General features: G+C 44.6%; 1 protein-coding gene across 1 annotated transcript; it reads left to right on the forward strand.

Moving 5' to 3' along the window:
• The first annotated feature begins 224 nt into the window (after positions 1-224).
• Positions 225-10,642, forward strand: TMED5 (transmembrane p24 trafficking protein 5). Its single transcript, XM_078865599.1, has 4 exons — positions 225-745; positions 1,995-2,092; positions 3,591-3,777; positions 4,651-10,642. Exons 1-4 carry the CDS (start codon positions 569-571, stop codon positions 4,867-4,869), a joined length of 681 nt encoding a protein of 226 aa, XP_078721725.1. The 5' UTR covers positions 225-568; the 3' UTR covers positions 4,870-10,642.
• The last annotated feature ends 868 nt before the right edge of the window (positions 10,643-11,510 follow it).

Here is an 11,510-nt window from a genome sequence, read left to right on the forward strand (position 1 = left end):
CTTTGAATCGATTCATGTTTCAATAATCCCAATAATCGAGGAATCGAAATTCCTCCAACACCCAGAATTCGTCAAGCAAAACGCCCGCAGGGCAACGCTTGCGTGGCACGACTCCGTGCGTCGGCTGCCATTGCTGCCCTCAGGGCGTTTGTTATTTACGAGGTTGGTTTGCAGCGCCCCTCCCCTCCGCACCCGCCCCTCGCCGCCTTCGCTCGCCACTTTTAATGGCGATAAGTTGTTGACGACTTCCAATCGTGGCCGGCGTGTTCACGTCTCACTCGGTTAGACACTCTGACCGAGTGGTTTGTTTCGCTTTTCACCAACCCCACCTCACCCACCACCACCCCCCACCACCACTCACTACCCCCAACTAACCACTACCACCACCCCCCACTACCACCATCCACCACCACCAACTAATACCACCACCACCACCCACCACTACCACCACCACCCACTACCACCACCACCAACTAATACCACCACTTCCACCACCACCAACTAATACCACCACCCCCCACTACCACCATCACCAACTAATATTATTACCACCCCCCACACTCTTGAGATGTGGCCGCACCACCACCATCATCACCTCCTCCTCCTGCTGCTCCTGCTGCCGTCACTAGCGAACGGCTTCGCGCAGTCTCTGGACGGAGACTTCACCTTCACCCTGCCCGCAGGCCGCACGGAGTGCTTCTACCAGGCGCTCACGACGGGCGCCTCCATGGAGGTGGAGTACCAGGTGATGGAACCCCCTCATCGATTACTCATCGATTACACCCTGAGAGATCGGTTATTGATGAGGAGATGAGTAGATGAGACCGTGAGTGAGTCTTGCGTCTGCCATAATCGGAGGCCTTCCCTGGAAGAGGAGTACCAGGTGATGGGACCCCCTAATCGATTACTCATCGATTAGACCCCAGAGGGATCGGTTGTTGATGAGATGAATAGATGAGACCGTGAGTGAGTCTTGCGTCTGTCATAATCGGAGGCCTTCCCTAGAAGAGGAGTACCATGTAATGGGACCCCCTCATCGATTACTCATCGATTAGACCCCTGAGGGATCGGTTGTTGATGGGGAAATGAGTAGATGAGACCGTGAGTTGAGTCTTGCGTCTGCCATAATCGGAGGCGTTCCCTGGAAGAGGGGTATCAGGTGACGGGACCCCTCATCGATTACACCGTGAGAGATCGGTTGTGATTAGTCGATACGACAGTGAGTTGAGTCTTGTCTCCCATGGAGGAGTAGCAGGTGATTAATAATCGATTTTATTACTATGATTACTTGTAGTTTATCAGCAAATAATATAATCAGTCTGAGAGGGATTGGTTGTGATGAGTAGATGAGGTGAGTCTTGCTACCATGGGCCCCTTCCTGGAATTGCAGTATCAGGTATCTTGATCGATTACTGACCGACCGATACTGTGAGGGATCGCGTGTGAGTCGTAGATAAGTCTTGTTTCTATCACGGACTTCAACTGGTTGATTCATTTAGTTGAATCGCGATCTTTCCTTGCACCCAGTGAATCATTACGATAATTTATTTTAGAATAAGATTGCAAATGCATGTGACTGCATAATTGGCCACAATTCCGTCATATTTCTCTTTACAGTTAACATATACCCCTACATGTCACAACGAAAGGCCACCCTGGTTTTTCGGTTATGTTTGTGCACACCTGTACAAATGCTTAACATAACAATCAAAATCGAACTCTTAGATGTGTGGAATTTTAGTGTTAGCCCCATGAAACCTTGGGTTTTGCTGGGCAGTCCGATTTTAATACACACAAAACAAATAACAAATATTCACCTACAAAATAATTGGCCAAACATGTCAGGAAGAGTCCTGTGATGAAGTGAGAATATCTTGGCTTAAAAAATGTATAATTAGTGGCTTACTGATCCTGTACATTAACGTTCGTCATCATTTATCCTACACATCCGTCATTCCACCCCCCCCCACCCTCTGTGCGCTTGTGACTGGCAGGTGATTGACGGTGCGGGCATGGATGTGGACTTCTCAATCTCGTCTCCTACGGGACAAGTCCTCTTTGCCGAGTACAGGAAGTCAGAAGGCCTCCAAAGGTGTTGCACACCACCCATTCACCACCAGAGGTCACCACTGTCTCGTGAGGAACACCTACTCTTACGAACTTATGAAGGCGAGGGTGTCCTTCCAATCTTCAACATGAAGACCCCTTTATTCGGTCACACACGTCGTGTGATCCTACGCCATCAGTGGTACCAGAGCATTTTTTTAGGGGGGAAGACTTGGGCCAGTTTGTCATCATGTTGTTAACTGACCATGTTGAATATTTGATTCTCTATTAGAAAACACTGACCTCCCCATTTTAAGTTTATCATTCGCCTGACTTCCAGACCTCCTGTAATTGCAACGGAACTCTACTTGGTATTGCAATCGATAGTCGAGAAAATGCTGATATCCCGGACATGATTCGAGTTATTCAAGTGAGCGTGCTCAGATTTGATCTCAGGGTAGGTTAAGCAACTTGGAGATCCAGAAGAGGATGTGAAAGGAAAGCGTGGTAGATCTTATCACCAAGAGGAAGTTGTGATGGGAGGGTTCGTGACAAGTCTGGCAGAGGACGGGCACCCGTAGGGCGGAGACCTAAAGCCAGGTGGTGGACACCATACGAGTGGACCTGTACAACAGTTTTCAGGAACTGGCAGAGGGAAGGAAATTATGGCCAGGTGTGGTGAAGTCAACAGCACTGACTGCTGGCTAAATGAAAGCTCGAATGGCAGTGGATGCATCTGTGCTTTTGTAAAGCCACTCTACATGTCAAACTGCCTAAGGGCAATGTTTGGAACAAGCACGATTTACACAATAATAAGCTGCAGCGTGTACAATATTCTTTGGCACGTGTCGTGATGGGTACTGCAAGATCCGACCATGTCCGTCCGGCGCTGACTGAACTGCATTGGCTTCCAGTTGCTGAATGCATACATTATAAGGTCACACTCATTACACACAGTGCTTGCTACAAATATACCACAATACCTTGCTGATCTCGTCAAGGAGCAAATACCATCACGTAAACTCCGATCATCCTCGCAGCCGATTTTGGCTAACCATCTGATAAAGACGGTCACCACATCGCGCGCTTTCAGATCCGCTTTTGCAGCTATCTGGAACGCTCTTCCTTCCGATATTAGGAACCACTGGAGCTTTGCACGTTTTAATCTAAATTGAAAACTCATTTCTTTATAAATGCTTTTTGTGTTTAGGTTGTTGTCCTTCCCCCGACCTCCAATTAGCATGGCTGGCTGCGTGTGGTACAAAAGAAGCTCAACATACATACATCGATATACGTCATTACGAAGTGATGGCTCGTAGAAAGCAGTGTGGCAAGTAGAGTGCTAACCTACCGCATATTTACAGTTTTTGGCTATTTTCCCATGAGCGCGCATGGATTTCTCCCGGTATTTCATTTACCTTCCACGTGCATAAATACTCGAAAGATATGTTGAAAATTGAGGCCGTATATTTATCGTATATGCTTTCGGAACACACACACACACTCGTGCTCCGCAGTCTGGCTGACATGCGCGCTTTCCGCAGCGTGGAGGCCAAGCAGGACGGAGACTACATGTTCTGCTTCGACAACAGCTTCAGCCATGTGTCGGAGAAGGTGGTGTTCTTCGAGGTGATCTTGGACAACATGGAGGTGGAGAAGGACGACAAGCCAGCGTGGAAGGACTTTGTGGCGGTCGACGAAATTATTGACATGAAGCTGGAGGACTTGCAGGTGAGGAGGGAGGAGGTGGGGTGGTGGATGCCTTCAAGAAAGAAATTGTAATGCAAAACATTGCCGCTGTTCTATACATGCATTGCTAAGTCACGTGTCAAGGACTGTCTGACATTAACTTTTGTTTACGGGAAAAACAAGACGTAGATAAATAAGATGACGATCAACAGCATTGGTCGTGGTTTACAAGCACACATCAAAAGTTTGATTGGGATGTTTGAGCGTAGAGATGACGTTGTGTTTGGGGATCTAAAATTAAACTCGCAAGGTGGCGCCAAAACTTTTTCAGAGCCCAAGGGTCAAATTAGCAACTTTAAATTCACAGCTGCCTTGCCTACAATAAATATGAACACCTCAGTATTTAACAAATCAGTCTTTGCTTCCATAATGTGGATTACACTTCCATTTTATGTCTTGCCACGCATATGGTTGCCGAAAGCACAAGTGTAAACGACTGGTGGCAAAGATAGAAAATAATTATATTTATGTTCAACTTCTTTCCCGCTGTACATAGCTAACCGTGCTAATTGGAGGTGTGGGGGAAGGACAACAAACTGAATTGCTTATTGTGTTTAGTTGTCCTTCCCCCGCATCTCTGATCGGGCCCGATGATGCTGGATGTAATTACCAGCGAAACATTGTACTCAAAAATTGTAAATGTTGTGGATTCACTCTTCAACACACCGGTGGGCTAAAGTAAAGTAGTGAACTATTTGTCTTTTGTCAACGTGACACTTCTTTTTTTTACTGATTGGCCGTGTCGGGTGGTGGAGGGTTACAACACATTTATAAATAATGCGATCTAACTATAAAAAACGTTTATTATGAATACCTACAATAAACAAATGACGTTTGGCTTCTCTCCCTTCACAGGAGACCATGGACAACATAAAGACCCGCCTCGGCAAAAGCATTCAGATGCAGTCCGTGCTGCGAGTCTACGAGGCCCGCGACCGAAAACTGCAGGAGACCAACTTCGAGATGGTCAACCTGTGGTCGGGGATCAGCATGGCGGTGCTGGTGGTGGTGGCCGGCCTGCAGGTGTACACGCTGCGCAGCCTGTTCAACGACCAACGGCGCGTTCGCACGTAGCGCTTGGTGCCAGCGCTCGCTCGCATGCACGCACCACGCCTGAGCGTGCACATAGCGTGTGCGACGCTGGTGCTTCACTGGGGGAGAGGGGGGTGGGGATCTCGTACTCAAACGCCAATGGATATTATCTTGTAGATGCACCACCTAGCCTGTGTGTCCCCGGTTGTTCAACATGAGTTTTGAGACTTTTTGTTTTAATGAGCGACTTGAAATCTATGGTTATTGTGATTTGGCACTCCCATTGACAGTGCCCTAGTGATGTATCTGTGATGCCAACCCATGTACAGTTTAATACTGCATCAATGCAATGACATCACTAGGAAGCTGTGACTTGAGTGACCATGATTATAAAATAATGTTTATTTATAACGAAGCCAAGAGCGTATCACACAGTCTAGGTACATATCTGCAAGCGTATTACCTTAAAGCCACAGGAACGTTGGCCCACTTAGGGGCTTGAAACTTGGGTTTCAAAAGACCAGAATTTTAGGCTCGCAGCTTGGGATTTTATATCAGAATCAAGCAGTTTTATATTAACATTACTGCGTTGAGTAGCAGATGAAGTAACTGGCAGCTTGTATATTAAGCGCCTACATGCAGTGTACTCGAAATGTCTTATGCTCATTGGAGCATGGGACTTGTGCTTATCACTGCAAGTGATTCTGAGCCAGTGGTGGGAATTCCAATTTCATACGATAGTGGCCTGCTTTCTTATATTGTTGTGTTAACATAGCCATATTTTCATACCCTGCCGACTTGAAGAACATCAGTATTTTATATATTCCATGTTTTTACCAGCTAGACCAGACAAGTATGTAATTAAATCTAAGAATGGCAGGCTGAACCACATAATTCTCTTTAAGCTGCTTCACCGATAAACAAAAGTGACCTGAAAGCTGGTCTAGTGAAACCTGATCTCAAGATGCGTATCCCAAGATCATGGCCTAGTGATTCTATGGCTATAAGAGCTGTTAATTCCGTTAGTCCACATAAATTAAAAATGTGTTCCTTATTCCCATGGTGAATTATGTGATTTATTATTACGACAGAACACCATTCTTGGCATTTGCGATTACACAAAACACACTCCATGTTGTTAATCCACTAGCATTGTGCAATCAGAGATTAAGGGCGGTTGTGTATTTGCTTGCAGTGCCTCACAATGAAAACCAATCTTCCAGCACTGACAGCTTAAGTGGCGGTAGGTTGATACCCTGGTGTTGTACGAGACGTTTTTGCGCATCAGTTCTACAAAGAACAAATAAACATCACCTGATTCAGCCCACTTTATAAATCACACATTTAGCCGGGACCTTCAATATCATTGTTAGACTCATGTATTATCACCTGGTGGATGATTGTCTTTTGGTAGGATCAGTGTAGGAATGTATCGATTTTAGTGGGCGTATGTGGAGCATTGCCTTTGGAATATTAAGGTCAATATATTGTAGCTCATTTGGTAGACATTCTCTTCTTGAGTGCATGGAGTTTAAATCTTGGCTAGTCTACTTACAGCTCACTCCACAGTCTATAAAATGAGTACCACTACGTATTTGGAGACTTGGCAGCCACCTTTTTCAAAGATCCTACATTTATTGTAGAACGCTTCACCCACGTAGCGGCAACAATTATTTGACGAGGTGTGAGATTAATAACGATAAGAAAACGGACGATAACAATGCATGTTACACTCGTGAAGGCACATTACACTTACGATTAGCACGATTGGCTATGTACGCTTGGAAGTTCAACATGCATAGTATTTTTTCACGTTTCTCGCCGAGATGTTTTGACCCCTAAATTAGATGTGTATTGAGAATGCCAAATAGGAATATTAAAAAAATTGAATATGCAATTAAGAGATGCCAAGAAAAATTGTTACAGTTCAATACCAAATGTAGCTGAGAAGGGTGGCACAGATTCTACATACACTAGTCATGTGTTCAACGGTTTTACAGACCAAAACATTCTGAACCTAAATCCTTTGTGATGCACGTCTCTAAATATTTTAATACATGCATTCCCTTTTGGCATTCACTTCCATTGCATAACATTGTCATTTGGTCCAGACAGGCACAAGATGGAGTTCATATTTGCATTGATCCTGCCAACAGATGTGTTTTTACATTAGTCATTGGGTTTATTTAGAATCAAAGCTTAATTAGACAATAACTCAAGATTACTATTTGGGTGAAATCAGGTTAAATATTTGATTTTAATAAACTGTTTATTTTGGAGAAGAAAGTAAAGACCTCCATGCAAAACCTGGAGTACTTGATGGGACAGCCACACCTGCCAAATGGGCCTGAATTAGTTTAGTGACATGAAATATGTTTAAATAATATACAATTTAGAGTAATGTTTCCAGACCTCTTAATTGTAAAATTAATTTATATTTTTCCGAAAAGTTATTTTTTAACGCAAGTTGTCCTGTTTTATTTTTGTATTGGTGATTATTTTTCCAATGCTGGACTTGGCGGAATCGAAACGTTTCAATCAAGGGCTGAAATGTCAGAGATTCTATGTAGTGATGTATTAAATACTAGTTTTGAATGTTTATGTAATGATAGCACAGACATTTAAAATATGGCCTTTGTTAGTGCTATATCATGAGTTGTGTGGGTGTGTGCCTTCTTAAGTGGACGATTCACTTATACTGATGAGTTTGTTGACTGGGTTATCTTGCAGTGCAAATTGAGAGCATGTGTCTTGTGTAAATGTGACTAATTTTAGACTGGAGTTCAAATAATTTACCGCTCTCGAAATTCGAATTCAATCATTTTTTTGTTGATAATCTTGTGAATGGAATAAGGGGTGGTTAGCAGTGTCTGCAAGGGTGATGCGAACCCATTACAACATATATTACTCGAGACAAAATCTTTATTGAATATATGTTTCAGTGCATGTATTGTGAGCTTAATATATTGATTAATCAAACCTCATTCCACCCTTGGTGTATGGGAAAACACCTCTATTTTGTGACATTTGACACGTCCACTAATTTCCAGAACAAACCATTGTGGGACGGTGACAACCGTGTAACGGGCGGTTCACAGAGGTCGCAGCTTAACTATGGCTTACCAATGGGAGGTCACAGACGTATCCAGATGTATTTCTCGCTGGATTGGCTGATGTGTACCTCCTCAGGTCCCCATGAATCCCATATGTGCTGTTTAAATCCCGATCATGTCCTGCTTGGTGTCGTATCATTGAATAACCTTCACACCTGGATATCCACCCGCACACACACACACGTGCCATTATTTTAACTGTTTATACTGTGAGCATCGATATAGCCATACATGGAAAGTGGTGAGAAATTGAAGGGGTCCCCACACCTGCATGCCTCGGTCTTCATTCAAAAAAACACCACGATATTGCCTTAACTATGTAAATTTGTGTTGGAGATGTGTTTGCCTTCGGTTTATAATCGTTACCTCATTGCAAGGTGCAGCCTCTGTTGGGTTAAACTTGCTGAGAGGGATGCTCCTTCCACTGTTTGGTCAGGGGGTCGTATAAACCTATCTTGTTATGAGCACAAGCATGCATTTTGTTCAGATAGTTCAAAGAATACAAGGCGAGGGATTGTTAAGCTCTGCTCTATTGTGTTGAACAAGGATTGTGTTCGCTTCATGCTGCCTCATTGTACAGTCACAACCAGAATATGTACACAGTTTGTAAGCCTTGAAACAAGATATTGTTTTCACCACAATGTCTATATTGTGAAATTCACATAGGCGAAAGAAAGCATTCAACAAGAGTTTACATTCTATTTACACGGTTCCTTTTACTGCAAATGAAGGCGATTTTGCGTTCTGCAAGCTACGTTTCTTGTGGTCTTCAAAATCCATATTGTTTATTTTTCATACCAGAATTGGTATTATATATTTCACGATAAAATAAATGTATTAGTCTATTGCATCAAACAACAAACTGCTGGGCTCCACTCAGCTATTCATCAAGCCTCGTGTTGAGCTGGATGGGGTTTTTTTCCCCACCTCTTCCCAACATTGTGTTACAGCAGTGGGTTTCATGCCTAAGAGGCCCTGTTAAACATCGAGCTCTGGCTATCACACGGGCAGCTGTCATGGGAGACGGGTTTTTTTTTCGTTCACTCCACCCCCCCATTGCCCACGGTGGGCGTGGGCGGCAGTTTGCTCCGTAAATTTAGCTCGGCCCCCCCCAGGTCTCGGCAGCGATGCTGGAGGTTGCGCAGCTGGTCGTCGCTCCGAAAGATAGTGTGCGCGGCCTCCGCTTCTGGTTTTCGACGGTAACCTTACGGCCCATTGGTACCTGTCGTGAGTTGGGCTGCCAAATTGTAGACGATGAGACGGTCGATTTTTAATTGTGCGCCCATTGATCGTTAACTCCTTTCCATCAACCCCCGTTTGTAATGTCAGCAGCGTTGTGTGCGCGTGTGTGGAGTGTTGTGGTACGTGACATGCATAGGTCGAATGCTTCCTACCACAGTGATTTTAAATATGGCAAAGAGATTATAATAGCCTGTTGTATTTAAATGGTTCCTACTATGATAGCTTTAAAACCTTGTTTCTACTAATCTATGCAGCTAAGTACTTATGTTTGGTATTTGTGCAAACATTACATGTTTAAGGCTCTGATTGTTGATGGGGGGGGGGTGTAAAAGAGATGACATTTTAAAAATTAAATGTTGCAGTAAAACATGAATTATTTGAAAAAGTTGTGATGTTTACGGTCTTCAAATCAGGAACTTGGATCGGTTGAATCCCATGCGTTGTAATCCCACTCGTAATCTTTTTGTGAGCTTGGCATGTGTGTTGTTTTTAAAAGGTTACGTATTGTTAAGATTTTCAGCAGTACTATGTGAATTGGTGTTAGTATAATTAAGCATTTTCAGCATGAAATAACCTTTACTTTAAATACACCCAACTCTAAAACAACACCCAATTGTGTTGCTGTGAGTTTGTTGCACGCCGAAGAAACGTGACACCTTTCAGAAACAATGTCTATTGCGATAGTGTGTTATCTCGCCAAACAATCGAATTGCACGTTGAACATGAACCCCGGTGAAAGGCGTGGAGATCACAGATACAACTCTTAACACGTGCCGTGAACAATCTGATGTAGGCATTTTAGAAAACTGTCCGTGGTATGCAAAAAAAATCTACTTTTGCAAGATGTTTGGGTATTTCCCGTGATGACAAGCAGCCTGAATGTTTTGCATCGTACACCTGGCAAATTAATTCCTTTTAGCATCCCCGGCACCAGAAGGTGCTAATTTCGTGGTAGTCCTTGCCATGTACTGATTAGTAACACAACCTGTTGTTTAACAATATCGTTAAAAAACATTTGAACCTGGCATGTATGTTTGTATGTGGAACATCTTTCGCAACGTACATAGCCAACTGTGCTAATCGGAGGTGCGGTCCGTGTAAGCTGTGCATATACTAAATCCATAAGCTTCATATGTTATCAATTTAAATCCATGAATGGTGTATCATTAGCAATGTTCTCTCTATTTAAATGAGGTCGTTTATAAAGTTTGTTTCCGTTCAATATTTTTAAATGTGGCAAGATCTGAATTCTGACCAAAACTGGCATCTGCCCATCTTCAAACACGTTTATTCATTTGTTGGGACGATGCAAACTGAGCAATATAAATTCATTCTGTTTACCTGGTGGTGGTAACCCTGTTGTTGAGTTATGTGTTGCATGGAGTATATTTCTTGAGGGTGTGGTTCAAAAACATTGGAATGTTAAACCTCATGAAATAAATCATATTTTTGGTTATCAATTTGCAGTTATCTTTCGGTCGTTCCTTTTTGAGTACAGCAAACGTGTTACAATACAACTTATTCTCAAAATGTATTTCATAGTTTTTTTTACTGTGGCGCTAAAGATCACAACGCGTGCATTGTGATACATCTATACATTTGTAGCGTGTAACTTAGGCGCAGACTTGTACTTGGAGGTGTAGTGGTGGTGTTGACGTGCGCCGACTGTGACAGTGATGGATCACGGGGCGGCGCGGGGTGCGGGGTTGGGCACGCGTTGTGGGCGTGGTGTGGACGCGCGCGCCGGGAGTGACAGATGACGGGGCGGCGCGGCGTGGGTGCTGAGGCACGCTGAGATGTGGGAAAACAGGATCGTAGCCAGCGCCCAGTGATTGGTCGAATAGGATGGGTGCTCGCAGCGACGTCCGCAGGTGGGGTATAAAGGGGGACGCGCGAGAGCACTCGGGGAGAGTTACCCAGTTGAAGACCAGAAGACGGAGCTGAAGACCTAGTGCCCCGAGACCCCTAGTCCCGCCGTCCTTGTGGGGACCGGGGCCCTGTGTGGCTCGGAGGCGAGACTGTGGGACCCGGGGTCCGACGCCCACGTGGGTCGGGTTGGGGACCCACAGTCAAGACGGACACCCCGGGCAGGGAGTGTCCCGAATAGCTCAGTGGGCGTTAGTCGCCAGGGTAGCTAAGAGGGCGTTAGTCGCCAGGGTAGCTAAGTGGGTGTTTGTCACCCGAATAGCTCAGTGGGCGTTAGCCGCCAGAATAGCTCAGTGGGCGTTAGTCGCCAGGGTAGCTAAGAGGGCGTTAGTCGCCAGGGTAGCTAAGAGGGTGTTTGTCACCCGAATAGCTCAGTGGGCGTTAGTCGCCAGAATAGCTCAG

This window comes from Lampetra fluviatilis, chromosome 20 (genome assembly GCF_964198595.1).
Source record: "Lampetra fluviatilis chromosome 20, kcLamFluv1.1, whole genome shotgun sequence".
Classification (NCBI taxonomy): Eukaryota; Metazoa; Chordata; class Hyperoartia; order Petromyzontiformes; family Petromyzontidae; genus Lampetra; species Lampetra fluviatilis.

Coding starts and splice junctions, on each gene's coding strand:
- TMED5 (XM_078865599.1), top strand. CDS start 569: ATGTGGCCGCACCACCACCATCATCACCTCCTCCTCCTGCTGCTCCTG. Junction 2,093..3,590: donor AAGTCAGAAGGCCTCCAAAG/GTGTTGCACACC, acceptor CGCTTTCCGCAG/CGTGGAGGCCAAGCAGGACG. Junction 3,778..4,650: donor TGAAGCTGGAGGACTTGCAG/GTGAGGAGGGAG, acceptor CTCCCTTCACAG/GAGACCATGGACAACATAAA.